This window comes from Homalodisca vitripennis, chromosome 1 (genome assembly GCF_021130785.1).
Source record: "Homalodisca vitripennis isolate AUS2020 chromosome 1, UT_GWSS_2.1, whole genome shotgun sequence".
Taxonomy (NCBI): Eukaryota; Metazoa; Arthropoda; class Insecta; order Hemiptera; family Cicadellidae; genus Homalodisca; species Homalodisca vitripennis.
The window spans coordinates 94,141,566-94,160,543 of record NC_060207.1 but is presented as its reverse complement, the minus strand read 5'-3'; the positions used below and the strand labels follow the sequence as shown (position 1 = coordinate 94,160,543).

At 30.9% G+C, this 18,978-nt stretch overlaps 1 protein-coding gene across 1 annotated transcript in view; it reads right to left on the bottom strand.

Moving 5' to 3' along the window:
• The window catches only part of LOC124370871, a 152,152-nt gene that overhangs the window by 16,413 nt on the left and 116,761 nt on the right, over nt 1–18,978 (bottom strand). The window contains 6 exon segments of the mRNA XM_046829199.1: nt 4,056–4,326; nt 4,907–5,067; nt 8,207–8,463; nt 9,390–9,614; nt 10,581–10,744; nt 14,317–14,492. Coding sequence (XP_046685155.1) covers nt 4,056–4,326; nt 4,907–5,067; nt 8,207–8,463; nt 9,390–9,614; nt 10,581–10,744; nt 14,317–14,492 — 1,254 coding nt within the window.

Genomic DNA, 18,978 nt, shown 5'->3' with positions numbered 1-18,978 from the left:
TTCAACTGAAAATAGTTTTTAGGGTAGCTAGATAACTGAATGTTATTATAACGCTAAAGATTTTTGTTCCTCTTTTTATTTTTAAAATGTAATTTCTTATTTACATATAGAACACAATAGTAATTCAACTATAGTAGTTTTGCTTATCAAACCTTCACTTTAACTGACATTTCATATTATCCAACATTACAAACTATGAGGAAATGTATGACAAGCATCTAGTTTTGTTTTAATTAACTATACCACAATACTACAGTTCATAGTTTTAGTTACTGAGTTTTTAAATAAAAATTTATAATGAACTGATTATAGTAACTATAAAAAGAAAACTGTTTTCTTTAAAAATTTGAGTTCATAACAAAATCTATAATATGCAACATGTACATGTATTAAATAATCTAACTCGTAGGTTTTAGGCAAAATGTTGGTGTTAGACAAACAGCACTCAGTTGGTTTGAAAGCTATCTCAAAAGACGAAAGCAAATATTGGAACTAAAGGAAACAACCAAGGGACTCACACAATCACTACAATCTCACCCCCTACCAGTGAGAAGAGGAGTTCCACAAGGCTCGGTCCTTGGACCAGTTTTGTTTATTTATTTATAAATGACTTTCCAGAACACTTGAGAGAATATTGTCAAATGATCATGTACACAGACGACATAGTTCTGCTTGCACCAAATAGAAATACTGAACAACTGGAAATTAACACATACATAGCTTTCAACATGGCTCAAGAATATACAATGAGAAACGACCTCGTTCTCAATGAGAAAAAAACAAAACAAATGACTCTAGGCAGTAAAAAGGCCCTTGTAACTGAACTACCAATGCTGATGAAGTTAAACATCTTGGCATAATACTTGACGAGACATGCGCTGGAAAAACCATATAGACAGCCTCTGCCTAAAGCTTAACTCAGCATTGTTTGCATTAAAGAGAACCAAGACAACTAGTACTCATAAAGCCACGAGAACAGCATATCATGCGTTATTCGAAAGCCACCTGCGTTATGGAATAGCAGTCTGGGGTGCTTCTTCAACTGGCAATCTCCACAGAGTTCTGGTGATGCAGAAAAAAGCAATAAGGTTAATGGCTGGAATAGGACCTAGAGAGAGCTGCAGAAACATCTTCAAAAACTGGAAAATATTGACAGTAACATCCATTTACATCATAGAAACCATACTTTACTGCATAACTAAGAATCCTCCAAAACAAAGAGATCTCCACAGCCACTACACTAGACAAGCAGGGGATTACACTCTACCAGTCCATAGAACAGCATTGTTCGAGAAAAAACCATCATATGCTGGAATGAAACTGTTCAACAAGCTACCAGATCATCTGAAAGACAACCCAAGAGCTATAAAGAGAACCTTACGGTGTTGGCTGCAAGACCACGCATACTACACGCTCGATGAGTTCTTCTCATGGAATGATGAATTTTAAATAGACCTCTCATTTAATAATACAATTCACTTTTAAAAACTGTTTGACTCTGTAACATGTCTTGATGATATTGTTAATAAAGCATATTGTCTATTAGTATTAAGCTAGGTGTTAAATTTCTAGTGTGTCAAATTATAACTCTGTTTTACTTCTATTCATCTCAAGTTTATGAATAACTAAAGTCATGGCAGCCTGTTATACTTAATTGAAATTTAGTATTAACGATGAATAATTTGAAAAAATAAAATAATTTCAGAAATGTTTATCATGTTTTTATATAACAAAAATAGAACACATATTTCAAGAGTTCAAACCTAGTCTCATCTTTAGGAATCAAAAACACTATTTAATATAAAGCATGCACAATTTAATATAATGGTAAAACTTGCCGTAAAACTTGCCCAAATCATCATTCCTAAGTTGTATATCAAACTATCAAGCATATAGGCCTACCTGAGAGCCCACAATTTGTCTATGTAGAACTTGTTCTTTTGTCAATGATAACTTTGGCAAGTACATCGCCATTATATTTTTTTGTGCTTACTTAACCTTATGCCTTAAATTTATTTGACAACTGCAGAAAAGGATAAATTCCGATACTCAAAATGTGGAGTTCTATTTATGTTATAAATATTGCAAAGTATACAATTCTGTAATCCTAACCTGTTAATATCACATTGTGATTTGTATGAAATATACACATAAGTATACACTTTACAGGTTTGTATATCAAATATGGTATGAAGTTACAAAACCAAATATATTTATAACACGTTTCATGTGATTTAATTCATTTTACTTCAACAATAAACACCAAGAAAACATTGAACCTCACTGGATTTCATGTACTGTTTGAATTGTTTAGTATGTCATTACTTTAATATAATCTTGTATCCAAAGATTTTACAAAAGTTAACTTAGAATTATTGTCTAAATTTATGTAGTAATAATATAGGTGAGTGGTTAAAGTATTTAGTAATGTTTAATTAACGGATAAATAATAACGTTTAATAATAATTTAAAAACTGTAAAAATTATATATTTCCTATTTTAATGAAATCATTGTAATAAGAAAATTATCCAATAAAACACTAAAATTAACAATTTTGAGCTAATTATTGTATTTTACTTATTTATCGATAAAAAAGGGAAACACTTCTTATTATAAAATATATTAGAAATTCCTAAAAGTGTCTGAAAGTTAAACAGTAATTAAATAAAACAATAATACTTACTTATTTGCTGTTCATTGCCCTAGAATGCAATTTACAATTTCCAACACTAGAAAATCCATAATGTTTAAACAGTCAAAAAGTTGTCAATGTCTTTACAACTTGAAACCAACGTTTTTCAATGTACACCAGTCACTTTAACAACTACCTTATCAGTACATAACAAGGCTGATAACTGTGAAATAATGCCAATGCAATGTGTTATTTCAAATAACATCTCATAAAGAACAGTGTGTTTACAAAAATGTAATTGGAACATAATATGTTGACTGGAGCTTACAACAGTACACATTTTTACAACAAATAATAAAAATATTGGATCAGAAAATTTAGCAAAATGTGTAATGATCTTTTTTTCCACCATGGCCTTAACATTCCCATTTTTAATCTATATAGTTATTAATCTATATAGATATAACTATCTATAAAATTGTAATGATGTACTTCTGTTAGATATGTCTCCAAAGCAATAGAAATAACAATTTTAAGATTTTTATTTAAAAAGTAGGTATTAAAATTAATCTTTTTTAAAGCAATGAACACTAAGAATTTGTGGGATTATCTTGTTCTTTGTATAAACTCATTAAAGTGCATGGTATTTTTATAATACAGTAAAAGACCATTATGTTTTTTATTTTGTAATTAATTTGTTAGTTAGGTTTACTATGGTTAGTTAGGTTATCATTGGCTTGAACGGTTTAATGTGTTAAACTGTTGAGCTATAACAGAGGGACAATAAAGCATAATGTAGGTACTAATTCCTAAAGGTTTGCAGCATTGATTTTGTCAAAAAAGAAAACAAACAAAAAACCATAATTCTTCTTGAATTGCTTACCACCTTGATATTGAATAAAAGAACCATTTTTTTCTGTTTTATATAAAATAATTAATTGGTATAAATTGTTTTATCTACTCAATGATCAAATTGTAGACTTCGTTACAATTCAAATTGAATATTTTATCTGAATTTAATGCGAGTTACTTCTTAAAAGTAGTTCCTTCAAAGTAAGTAATTGTAGTTGAATGTAGTTGTATCATTACTTAAAAAAAATCATGAATAATAATAAAACATCAACTGATTTTGATTTATATAACGTAGCTATAGTTATAGTTTATCCTCTCCTGCTGCAATTTCTCATTTCTGTGATATCATACCTCTATTAAATTTTTGTTTTGTATATAGTTTTGATTAGTTGTTAGTTTCTATTGGATATAATTTGTAAAAAAATCTTCCAGATACGGCCTTTAATATTTTAAAATGTTTTAGATCACATCACTTTATGATACAATATGTTAAGAATGTTTTATTTAACTGTAAAATGTAATTTTCATGTCAAGCTTTGAAAGTTATCTATTTATTGTTCAGCTGTTTACCAGGCAATGCCGACTGTAGGATAAGCCTCTACTTGGGCGAAGATATGCAAATCTGATCCTTCCCGTACTGAAACCGTAGACTCTAGCTCTGAGGTGTAGTCCGGCGCTACGTAGGCTCGGATACCCTTGTCTACGGTCAACTGACAGTGACAACTCACTGCTCCTAGACAATTTTGGGCTGTCACCGTGTATTGACCTCCATCCTCCAGCACTGTGCGACAAATCTCCAGTGTATAGAAGTGATCTGCCTCCGCTACCAGTTGGTGGCGATCTGTATCAACCACAATGAAGATCAGAGTTGGGCTCATATGGAAGGAACTAAAAATATATCAGTGATCAAAATTAGGATTTCAGCTAATTGCCTTAAACAAGCAAAGCCTTAAAAACAGAATTGACTGATTAATTAATTTTTTAACCAAATTTGAACAAATTTTATATTTGTGACCAAATTTGTTTGTTCTTTATTTCACATCTGAAAACATAACATGTGTATAGATGAATGTAGCATGTATAAGATAATACAGATTATTTTAAACACACTGAATTAGAAACAAAGTACAAAACAAGAAACAAGACTATAATTTAAATGTTCAACTCATTACACAGTTCTGTGTGACAGTACAAAATTTAGTTTCTCCGAAATTTGTAATTGAGCTGGTTGTTATAAACACATATATTTCAGCTGTTGTGTGTGTGTGTGTGTGTGTGTGTGTGTGTGTGTGTGTGTGAAGTAAGCATTGTTCAATTACAAGCAAATCTTTAAACTAATTTCGAAACAACTTTTAATTTTTGGCTTTATTGAAATACAAAAAATATATTAGTTTTTGCTTAGATGCTATAGTTAAACATACCATCAGGAGAGATGGGATTGCCCTGGTGGGCCCAACTGACAGTAGGTGTAGGGTTGCCGACCACCTGACAACTCAGGCGCACAGGGTATGTAGCCTGCACCCTGCGGTCTCTCAATCTCATGGTAACCTGGGGAGCTGACTCTTGGTTCTCCACCAGATTCCTGCACCACCAGATACTTGGTTTAATAATGCAAGCATGAAACATAAGACTATCCAATATTCAAGAAAATGCAACTCACGTGAGGTATAATTTTGTTTGTTGCTATTTAAGTTGGAAATAATTAAAAGTGGCTTAGAACAATTGAAGTCAGTTGAATCCTGTGCTTGCTTATAAGTTGATTAATTTTGTTTTTACAAGGTATATAATGTACAGGAACAGTTGATTATTTAGGATTAAATATGCTGACCATGTCATAAAACTAACATTCAAAACTGTGAGTATAAAACATCAAATGTTACAATCAGAACTGAAGTTACCACTATGTCCACTAGGTTAGGGCCTGAGGGCACACGCCTCCTAGTGGTGTATTGTGGCTTTTATAATGAAATTTTAAAATAAAATTCCCTATGAACCTAAAATTGTATCAAAATTTAAATTCAAAATATAATTATGATATAAAAATGTATGCTACATCTAACGAAATATTTAACTGATTTAGTCTTATGAAATTGTTAATTCAGTATTAGTTTTGATTGAACAATCTGAGTAGCATTTCATTACTACTAGAGTGCATCCTGCTCCAAGTGTGGGATTGGTAGAGGAGTGTACTACTCGCTATCATTAATAACACAAGCGTCACTTTAATGAGAAATGAAGCTAAGGCTATGAACATAAATTAAGTTCCCTTGAGTTGACATTAATGACAATTTTATGCAACACAGTTTTAAAAAGATTTAATAAGGCACATGAATGTAAAGTTCCAATATAAAACCTCATAGTTGAGGGAAAAAAATAATAAATTGCTATTAATATCTTTGTGTTTTTTTTTTCAACAGTTGAGAAATAAGTTTAATCACTTAGAAAAAGAGCCAAAATCCAATTGTGAGCAGGACTATAGAATTGATAAAAAATGGAAAAGGAAAACCTACAAAGCCTGAAGAATTTGGTGATCCAATAAATGAAGTGTTATTTACAGGTTCTGACAATTTCCATGTAAATACTTTTAATGTAATATTGGATTCCTTGCATTTTGAGCAGCAAAGACGAGAGGAGAAGTACACTATTCTTCATAAAACGTTTGAAGTTTTAGAAATAATTAAAGGACAGGCTTAACTTTAAGCTCCAGAAATAACAGAAAATGTGCAGGAGTTGTTAAATGTGTACTCTGAGGACACTCAAGAGTCTCCTCAGATCTCCTGGATTTAAAAGCATTTTTGTTGCAAAACACTGACAAGGAAAAACAAACAATGAGTTACTTTACATTAGTAAAAAAAACCCCTGTCAATTTGACTTGGTAGATATATACAAAAATACTAACATAGTTTTGAGAATGGCACTTAGTGCTCCTGCAACAAATTGAACAGGAGAAATCCTTCTCCATACTTTATCATGTAAATAATTAATTGAGATCTTCAACTAGATATGATCGGCTGATGTCTCTGGCCCGTCTTACTTAATCAGAACATTCTTATACCGAGAGTTTTTTAACTCTCAGTATTTAAGTTCTTGTAAATATTTCTATAAAATTACTTTAATTTGTTATTTTATTATACTATGGGTAGTTCAAAAATTTATATAATATGTAACAATATATCATATGGTCTAAACAAGTGTTTATTTAATATTGAAACAAACTATGGATGCCCAAAGTTATATCGAACATTACTTCAGATACTAAAATATCGTTCATGTGAAGTAACAAAATAAATTTTTAATAACAATGTGAATTTTTCATGTACACTTATATTTTTAACCCTCCTTATGTTCAATTTGTCTATTGAATGTGAGACAGGTTTAGTAACTTTTCATAGTAGTATTAAAAAATGGGATAAGCAGAAAAACCAGTAGTAAAAGGGCACTATATCATATTACTCATGTGGTATTTCCTCATTATCTCCAATAAAAGCGCCACAGGCATATATAAAGTGAGAATATAAACATATGTTTGACATAGAACACATCTGTAATCGCTAGTACCTGAACATTCAAAGTTCGGTTGAAAAAAGGGACTGGGTGCTATCTTCCGGTAGTCCTATGGCATCAAATTAATAAATCTGGCTCTGGTTTAAACAACAGTAACAAACAGTTATAAAACAGCATTCAGCTCAGAATTCAAGCAAACCAAACCTAGCATAACACATCTAATTTTCAACAAATTCTGACAATGAATAAAACACTTGCTTGATTCATCAGCCATATTCAAATTTTAATAGTTTGTGTGTATGGCTGAAATGTAAAGAAAATAATGAAACACACTGTGTAAATTAGAATTTTAGCTACCTACTACCATATTCAAGATAATTCACTGGATTTAGAATCAACCAATTACTTGGCCCTTTTGAAGAGAAGATGGAGAGAGCTACCCAAGACTGAGAGGAATAGAAAAGTATGAAAAATCTCATGTGTATAAAAATAAGGAGCAATAATCATCTCACCTGATTTAGAATGCACTTCTTAGGACCCACATTACCATCTTAACTACTGACCATGATAATCAAGAAGTGAAATATTATACTGACCACCATCTGTGATACTCATCAACAGAAATTGTAATTTTTCCAAAAAGTAATAATGACTATTTTATGTCTCTGCATTACATATTTTTTATGCTCTGAATTAGCTGGAGTCTGTGTTAATACTGATGCAGACAGTTCTCAAAAAACTAAGCTAAAAGGTATTTCAACATGTTTTTATTGGATAGTTTTATTGAATTTATCAACATGTATTTATTAGAATGTGACTCTGCATGATTGATAATGCTTTATACTTAATCAAATACCTATTAGGATAAAAATGTTCACTATACAATGGTATTACATGTATTATTTGGTACAGAATCCTAGATAAAATAATGCAATTAAGGTAATTTCAGCTTATGTGTATCTTTAATATTATTTCAACACAATACATAACAAGTAAAGAAACACAAAGAAAACTTTAGTTTATGGTGAAGTAACTTGGTATAGTTGGCCTCGTGTAAGAGTCCATTATGATGTCAGCATGTATCTAGTTTTTTAAATGATTTTGATGACATATATTATACTCAACAAATAACCAATTTAAGTTGTAATTTGCTGATCCTTTTTACTCATATAACAATGAATCCAGTGAAGGGCTCCTTCTGAACTACTATCACTTACTCTTTCAATTTCCGGTCGGCCTCCAATAGACGGGGGTCAGAGACAACCAGCAACCGAGCATAGGTGGAGGCTCGACCCAATTTGTTAACTGCCTCGCAGACATAGCGTCCTGAGTCATCCTCGATCAGCTGCTTGACGATGAGGCGATGTGTGAGCTGACTGTCAGACACAAACACTCTGCCTTGAAGTGCAGCTATCGTTCCCACATCCTGTCCATCTCGCAGCCACTGAACATACGGTGGTGGGTCCCCTCCCACCTGACATACATACATAATGTCTGAATACTTTAAGTAGAAGAGGTTCTTAATTCTAGGTATAATATAAGCAAACTATGTTAAATGTAAAGTGTTCTCATTTAACATCTCGTAATTATTCAAGATTCTCAGTGTTTAACATCTTCAGCAAGTAAAAAATATGTTAGCCACTTATAAAAAAATCAGACGTAAAAGTCCTTAAATCGATTTTTTTTATATATATAATGTTAGAATGTGTTTTAAATTTAAACATCAATAAATAAGGTATGAAATGTAAATAAATTAACTACATTGAAACACATTGTTTGAGACTTCTCAACTATATACATCTATATATATATATATATATATATATATATATATATATATATATATATATATTTAACCTACAATGCTTCTAATTTGGATATATAATCATTACAAAAACTAGAATTAGGAAATTCATGCAACTGTTTCCATCATTGCATGATACTCAGGGCCAAATTATTAAAACCTGTGAAAATATTACATTAATTAGATTTCAAATTAAATACCAAACTTCTAGTAAACTTAAAAACTGTAAACAAATAAACTATCATTTCCATGTTGTTGTCATTCTTCATGGTCCATTCACTTTAACAATTCAATCTCTTTATTTTGCAAGTTTGCAGCTTTGGACACATCAAAACTGAAAAATCAGTAACTTCTCTCTCTTATGGGATTGACTAAGTGCTCAGTGGGCATAAAATATTTCATGATTTTGTGTTCAAATTACTGACGAAGATTTCATCTCAAGATGAAAAACATTAATTTTTTAATTTGGTTAAAGTAAATTTGCTGTTCTTATTTATCAAAACTCTTGTTATGACCGTACTTTCTGCTATTTTTTACCTTAAAATAAAATTTATTTAACATAATTATAAAGATACAAGAACATTCTGATTACTGACCTCACACTCCAGTGTTATGTTGTCACCCTGGAGAGCCTTGAGAGGTCCTGGCAAATCGCGCAGGATATCTGGTGGATAGTTACTGGCACTGCCGATAGTCACAGACTCTGTAGATGTCACAGACTCCCCCCACCCGTATCGGTTCCTTGCTGTGATACGAAACTTGTACTCACTACCGGGCTTCAGGAAGAATGCATCAAAACTGTTGATCGGCGTCACCCCAAGCTGTCCAAGAAGAATAAAAAATTTCACATCTAACAACAAATCAATCTATAGATCCAATATAAGGCCTTCAGTGATACAGTACCCTAAATAAGATACAGCTTTATTTTGGTGCATTTACAAAACAGAATATGGAATAATTGCAATTCAACCACAACTTTTACAGTCTCTAAAGAATTGTTCTACAGTTGTAAGAATTGAAAAGCAAAGCAAAAATATCATTGTAATTATTGATATTTTAAGTAACTATTAACACCAACATAAACTCATAAATAAAGGTATACATTACAAACTTCAGGGAAAATATAGCTCAAATAAATAAAAAAAACACAAAGCTACATGTACTAAACAACCAGTCATCCTGCTAATGTCCACACAACATGCTAATGTCCATGTAACTGGAGACATGTTTACACAAATATGCCCCCATATCAAAAACTAGATACTTAGAGCGAATAGTCAGCAGTTTTGGAAAGACCAAAGTAGAAAATGAAAAAACAATGAGAAAAAAGAACAAATAAATTTAATCTTAATTAAATTAAATGTAAGATGTTATAGTGTGGTATTAATTCAGAAACTGGAAAATTAATTGATAAGCAACTCAAAGGGAAAAAGAGCTTGGCCTTGTCTAAAAAAAAAATAAGATTATTTGTTCTTATCCCACAAGATTAAACGGTACAGTTTTCATTCACCATAAATTAATTCATTACATAAAATTAAACTAATTCAGTAACATGAATAGCTTCCATGCATAAAAGACAGCTAAAATTAATAAATACAGTGTTTGCTTTAAACTGTATGTTTGTCTAATGTTTAGAAAGAGTCTTCTTGTTACACATGAATGCATAGTAATCTAGTTCTGACAAATAAACCTTACAGTTTCGCTTTATGGAATGCATGGCATCCTGACTGTACTGTAAGAAAACGTTGAAATGATAAGAAGTACAGTTACACCAAGAACCCTCTAACCTCGTTCCAGTGAGCACCTCCCTCGGAGCCAAGCAGCCAGGCCTCTACTCGGTATGCTAGGACAGGGGCTGCCCCTCGGTTCTCTGGCTTCCCCCATGTCAGACTTACCCAGTTCTTGCCAGAATCACTCACAGTCGCCTCACTGGCCACTGGTCCAGGCACATCTGCATTTCAACATTAAAAAATAATATTTACAATTTCTCCTGAAAACCTTAATATATATACTGATGTGACAGCACTTACTATTCTCAGGATCAAAATGTAGGGGGAAATAATGGAAATTTTTGAGCCCTGAGTAAATTATTTATGAGCTATCTTGTAATTAAAAGTTTTTACAACCCAACAAAAATCATAGCCTCATTAGTAGTTTTAAAATGGCCTGATAATAAAATCTTGGAAGGACAACATGAATTTGAAGCCAAGCACACAGAATCTTCCATTCCTACCAATGTATGTATGTAACTATGATTCATAAGAACTTTTTCTGTCTACAAGTAACATAAAAGAAAATTAACAGAAGAAAATGTCCTAGTTCTTTCTCCACCCTCAGCAAAAGTTTGTATGTAACACCAGGCTACTTTTATTTTTATTTTTCTTTCTTCCTGTTTACTATTAGCATTTTTTTATTTCTGACAATACAAAATTGATAACAAATTCAACTTTATGAATTTATTTTTTCATGCACAAAATATATTAACCTTATTTTTAGTTTTGGAACATTCATCCAAATTGAAATTTGATATGGATTGGCATTGTCCTAATCTATATCTAAGGGACTTTAATGGTTGTGTATATTTTTTGTCACAGCTCTCACATAATGTCATCAGTGAAAGCACTATATCACAAACCAAATATAGCAAGGAAAGGAATGTTGGACAAGAATTCTGGCGCTTTAAATTTAACCAAATTCCAAATGTGGGATGGGGAAAACAATTGCCTAACTCATCTTTTCCTAACTCCTAAAGTTCTTATGGCTCTTTGATAAATCCAAATCATGATAAGGCTTGAACAGAAGATATGGAGGTCCAAAGTTATCAATAACTCTATACTCTCAAATTACTAGATTCCATGCACATGTTACCCCAATATGAAAAAATCTTAGTAATCTGAATATTGCAAATGTTAAAGATGAGCAGACCTCAAGAATTTGTTACCCTCATATTTGGCCAAATTTGTGGCATAGAAATCTCTTGACATAGCAATTTCACTCACTACCTATTCTCAATAACAGCATTATAACACTGCATAGTGTGATACAACAGGAGCACTAAAACAATCCACAAAGCTAGATACATTTTACAAAAGACTAAAATCTGTTTTAAATTGAGGCTCATACAATAGTGTTGATTAAGTAAGTTATTGACACCAAAAATAAAACCAAATTGAGGAATAACCTGCTGTTGGGTTTGTTTCAACATTGCATTGTTGAGCTCAATATCCCACTCAAAAAACAATTTGCTTTGAATATTTCACTGATTGCTATATTTATTAGATCATAACCCAGGTTAACTGAGTCTGTCCGATTATAATCACATCTTAATTAGGGCACACAAAGTTAAGAAAACAAACAAGTTAATAATACAGTTTATTAAATAATTTTAGAATTTTTTAATCACACAGAAGTTCATTTTAAATAACAGTTCAAATACAACTATAAATGAAACTATAATCAAATGTGTAAAACCTGTCTCCACCATATTCTTTACCAACAAGATATATCAATTTAGACAGAAACCTACTGAATTTGAATCAATCAATGATATTTTTATTTATTACAAAATTATTTTCTCCATGGTTAAATCAAAACTCCATGTTATATTTTAGTTCAAAATTTCAATATTTAAATGAGCTGATTGTAGTTAAACTTCTGCCTAGTTGTGTGAAAGAATATAAAAGCTTTTTATTATTTTTGTAAAAGTAAATTGTTGAATACTATACGTTTCGAATTTTTAATGAACATTTTGCAATGAGGTCTGATAACATAGTGAGTGAAGTGCAGGGCATTGCCCTGATAGTAACTAGATCTGATGCTCCTACAGACCCATATTGTCCTGACTCATAACCACTGCTCTGGCTCGGTGACAAGTGCTAGAAATAACTGTGTTTTCTATGGACGCCACACATTCATACCTGACCAACTATTCCCACACTGCCTTGCCCTTTCAAACTGTATTATCCCAGGTATACATTATTTTATTTGTGTAATCTCAAAATTAAACTGTCATAATTAAACTCTGATACTCTGTAAACTTGTTTCTATCAATGAATAATTTTTTTGAGTTATTTTTAGCTAAACTAGTATATATCCCTGCTTGCTTTCCGGACCTCTCTTCTAGCCTCACTCATCAAATGAGACATCTGGGAAAACAATACAGCCAAACATAAAAAGGTGAGATGGTTTAAGGTTTCCCATTGTTCTTATAGAACAAAACTCTAGATCACAAAGCTTCTTCAATACAGCTGGTTCCTATGTGCTGAGATGGATTGATGTTTGGCAAAGGATCACACACAACTGTAGTTGTGTTGTCGTGTCAGCATGCCTTAACGGTTAAAAGCACTGTTTTTATAATGGTAAGCCTTTCTCCTTTGTGTTTATTAAAGTAAAGTTGTGTAAAATAATTTACAACTAGAAAGTTTAATATGTTTATTATGTGCATTTTCTGCATGAAAAACAAATTAGAGGATTAGTAACCATTTCACGTTGTGTAGATATTATATTTATTAAATATACTCGAGTACAAACTATAAAATGTAAAATTATTTTATTCTTGATGAAAAGCTCTGAACTGAACTGCAAATATGAAATGACATAGTAAATACATAAGAACTATCAAAACATTGTAGGTTTGCATTTTATTTGCAATATAACATAACAAAATTATTATTATTATTATTATTCACTCTATATCAACACAGTTGCAAAAACTCTATTCCATATATATATATATATATATATATATATATATATATATATATATATATATATATATGTACCAGTTCTATATAATTTATCTTTTCTCCCTAGGAAATAGAATTTAACCTTTACTCCTTTTTTTAGAGAAAATAAATTGCTACTTTGCATAACATACAATGAAAATCAAATTGTAAAACACAGCAATCAAATTCTATATATTCTGGACAACTGCCAATACTATTTTACTCACTCTATTATTTATTAAAAAATCATTGTAACCAACATTTGAATAAAATGATACTCATTCACCTGAGTTGGGAATTCAATGTATTATAATATAATATCTAAACTGACAAATGCTACTCATACACTTGTACATTGTACATAGCTCCATGATGTGATCACAGATAATGTTATGGATAATATACAGGGATCATGAGTATCTCAGAGATGAAAGCTACACAGTAAAATTAAGCATTTATAAACATTGTCATTGATAATTTTATAATTCCAAAGAAACAACTGTGGAAGTAATTATTGTAATTAACTCGGTATGTTCCAAATGTGAAATTAAGTAATAACCTTTCTGAGTTAGAAAGGAGTTTGATTTTAAATCAAATACATTATTGTGTTTTGCTCCTCCGTAAAAGGAAAAATATAATAAATAATAAAAATAAAATACTATTCATTTTATAAAATAAACAAATACACTAATTAATATTTTTATACATCCATTGTGATATAGGACCACTAAGTTGAATTACACAAATTGAAACTGCTTCATTTGCTAAACTTAGTGTCACAAAGTACGAGATGAATGACCTTGACAGTCAGTAAGGTAGAGAAGGAAGTCGCTGACAGTTGCAAGGCAGTCGCGAGCGGCCCATCTCTGCCTGAGTACCTGCAGCGGGTTGTCATCTCTCACTACCATCGTACGCGGCCCACCGTCACACACTGGGTAAATATAGCTCTGACATCCACCCCTCCTCATACCCTCCCTGTTAGTAAACAATCACTGCCACCACCTCCACTTCTGTTAGCTCAACGCTTAACAATTCTATTGTGATGAGAGTCTACATTTGCCTAATGAGTTCCGTTAAACATTTCCAAGTTATGGCAGAATAAGGTGATTCAAATTGTGACAGATCATATTTTCCTGTCTAATTTTAATACGGTGTGTGTGTGTATTGTTTAAGGGGGTTTATTTTTGGTGATCCTGTCTTTGGTATAATTTTAATTGTCATACAACTCTTTCAGCCTGAAGAAGAGGATAATTTAATATTTAGCAAGACAATACAAAAAAGTGTATAGAAAAACTAAAACCATCTTATTAAAGAACTAAATATGTTATTCTCTGGTGTATGATAATACAAAAGAAAACAATTAAAAGTTAATTTGCAAGAGATTGTGCTTTGTAAATTATAAATCATACTCATAAAAACCATTTTCACAACAATTGTAATAGAGAAGCATGGTGATAAGCAAAATGATAAACAAAGCGACAATTCTTCATGTTTTAGAGTTGTTTTACTGGCAAAGATGATTGTGTTTAATCACAGCTTGTTAGTTAAATCTGCTACTAAGGCAAGTAGAGAGACTTGCGGTTTAAATGTGTTTCATAAGATACATTGAAAAGAAACCAACAGCAAGGGCGACATTTATTACCCAAACAAATAGCTTTTATTTCTAGCTATTATTATTGGATCTAAACTTAGCTCTACCACTGCAGACAAGCTTGTAATTTCAGAGGGAGTAAGAGCCACTGCAATGGTAAGTCTGTCGAAAGCGTGACAGCCATACATCTCTATTGGCCAACACCCTCCTCCCACACATCTCAACGTGCCAGAACACACTCAACACATTCCTCCTTGTTTATTATGTTAAATGGTGGAAATGATCCAGCAACTGCAGTCATTAGAACTTTACTATTAATCACTTTTATCAGATTTTATGAGTTAGTGGTTTATTACAATTTTATATTTTAATTATTTATATATGTGTCATTCAGAATGACCAGAATTGTTAAATCAATAAAGCATTAATTTTCTTAGCATTAATTGATGTAATACGAAACATTACATTACAGAAGGACAATGCTACTATTAAACATCAGATATTTCTATTAGATAGGGCTCTTATACATTTTTAATAAGTTTTCTGTTAATCAGGCCTAGGCCTATTATTCAAATATATTAATAATGATCAAATCTTTTATTATATATTATATAAGGAAACAAACTAACAATTGAAACTAATTCTTTTTACTATTATTTTTAAAATTTACTACTTTTAAATTTAATTTACCTCAAAAATCTTTCATATTGAACATGAAACTGCCATGCAGTTAAATTACGGTATTATCTTTTTAAACTAGGTAAAGATTTCAAAAATATATATTATAATACAAAAACTTTAAAACATAACAGATGGCCAATGTTTTTCTTTCATCTCATCCAAAATTAACAACATGGGCCGTGCTAACATTTTAAGCGTTATTTTCAGTGTTATTTTTCAAGGAATGTGCCAAGTCCTGTTGCCAAAATGACTCATGTCATATTACTCGACCCAACACAAATGACTTACACCCTGCTAAAAACCTGTTACTTCTTGGCTTTGACCCAAGACTAAATATAAACGACTTCTTGGTCCATATTTAAATCTTTTTAGTTAAAATTGTTGCTGTAAAGCATGTTAATTTAATTTTAAAAGCTTCACTCTAACATTGGAATATTATTGCTGCCTTCACCAACATAAGTTTACCCAATAATATGATTTATGAACTAATTTAATTTGGTTTTTAAAGTCCTGAAAATTGTATTTAATAAGAAAAGTATCCATAATTGATAATTAATGAAGTTTCAAAATGCGTGTATCATAAGAGGCAGTTAAGTTAAAATAGGAATCAAAAGAAGTGGATAATATTTTATCATACAACAACAATAGATCACCAGAATTTAATATTTTATGAATTTAAACATTACAAGCGTTCTGAAAACTGGTTCTACTCAACTTAAGAGTTACTGGATGGTTACAATAAAATAATTAAGTAATGTTATGATAAAATTCATTATGATTTTTACTACCCTGATTCAATTATAATATTTCAACCAAATTATATTGTATTTGTTTTACAAAAGAAGTTATCTTAACACAACTACAACTTTTCTGTAGCCTCTTCAACTTAAGTGTTCAGAATAATTTTTGTCTTTGGATAAATTAGCATTATTACAATCAGATTTTCAATCCTTAACAATAAAGAATTATTTTCATTACAACTGAACTGAGATTATATTTAAGGTGTAAAAATCGACCTTCACATTCCAAAATCCAAACAATAGTCTTTAATTAAATAAAAGTCTATTGTTTGGAGCGGCCAAAATGTAGTTGGCAAGCTAACAATTGTGGCGAACAACATTATTTCATGGTCAGTCTGACAGCACTAGGGATTGTGAGTAGGAAATACAAATAACATCCTTATCACAGTAATGCATCTGGGCAATATCAAATTATTTTATCTTTGTTATCCCTCTTTATAATAATTTAAACATCTATAATATGACAGTCATTTGGCTTTGTAATGACAGGCCAATTTTTGCTTTCTTGCTAAGGTACACAGAATTCTTTCACAATATGTACATCATAAATCATAAACTATTACAGTGGTATGCATTTTTGTCACAAAGAAATAACGAGTTTAGTAATAAAATTACCCATGCTTATAATTGAAAGTGTACAATTGAAATACACATGTGTGCTTTTTCATTTACTAAAATTCCTAACTAGGAATCTAAAAATGTTGTATTTTTTATGCAAAGATATAAAATATTAAAACATTTATTTTTATGCAAAATATAATTTAACCACTGAGGTATTCAATAGACTTGTTTGTAGGTTTTATGTAACAAATGTCAAAATATATAAACATTTTAATTTTTTTATGAAGCACTTCAGTAGGCAGAAATGAACGTTTTAGACAGAAAACTGAACTGAAAATATACTATGCAGATTTATAGATCTGCTCTAATGTAAAACCACTATCAGAGTCTTTAAAATATAATAATTTGTTTCTATCTAAAAATATTCCAAAAGTGGCAAATTCAAAACATATTAAAATTTTCATTATTACAGTGTTTAAAATATAAAATACAAATACGTTTTACAAATTTTATGCTGTAAAAGAAATATAATATTGTTATACTTATAAGTATTTTTTGAAGTTGCTCAACTTGGTCACATAGTACTTTCAGTTTGTGGTAATCTTGGCAACTGTACTGCAATATTGAATTCTGTATACAATTGTCAGCTTAACAAAACCTAAATAGTTCATCTGTGTTTTATATTCAAAAGTGCTGCTATTCTTTGGAATATCTTTTTTAATGTTAAGGTTATTAAAATCAAATCCATGGACTGAAAACGGTTGCAGTATTGAATTTTTGCAGTAGTAAAGCATTTCCTATTGATGATATTTCACCATTAGACACTTAGATGGTTTACAGGTTCTGGAATCTTTATAAAGAGCAAAAGAAAAATATTCAAAATAAAAACAAATGTACTGTTTAACATGTGTAATTCAATAATATTGATTATTGTTTTATTTTTTTATCATAATTGTAAAAGAGCCTGTCAGATTGCTAAAAGAAGATGCATTTAGGAGAATGGGAGGAAGAAGACCAGTACCGGTAGGAAAATCTGAAGAAAGGGAGGGGGAGAAGGAAAGTGCAAAGAGAAGACAACAGTTCTAGATGAGCGTTTCGGATGAGAGAAGATGTGATGATTGAAGCTGTTGGAGATGTTGGTTACTACTATGGATGATGGTTCAGAAATTTCTCAAAGGACAGTTCTTGGGGATATTTATAAAATCTGCAGAAGGTTCTTCCTGTTTTCATTATAGTGTTACACGTACATCAATAGAATTGTCATGTTAGCCATAAAGCCTTCTCAAAAGGTTTGTCTTAGTTACATACTACATAATAGTACTGTTAAATTCCACTATTCATATACCTGTAGTTTTTCCACAAAATAAGTTTTTATCAGCAATTTGTAATCAGATGGGTCAATGTTATCTAAACATGTGACAAATTTAATGTATAGTCAGTGTATTAATCTGTTTAATACCATCACAAGGTTTACCTCAAGAGTTCTGAGATAGGGACAGTTTTTGTTATAAACGTATAAAATTAAAGCATATTGAAAACTACACTTCTAGCATCAAAATCCATTTAAAAAGGAATTTTCAAGGCCTTATCAATTTTTTCTAATAAAGCCAATAATTCCAACAAATTGCATTATAAATGGTAATATTTGCTTTGAAAAGTCCAAACTTCATGGTGTCGTGAGGGGTGACGTATTGAATGGCAAAGAATTAGATCTCTCTAATTTATTTTAAAGGCATGTTCATTAATGGGAGTATTTGGTGTGTTATTTCTGCCCATGCCTTTTATAAAGTTATTGAGCCGGATAATGTACATTACATTTTCTTCACAG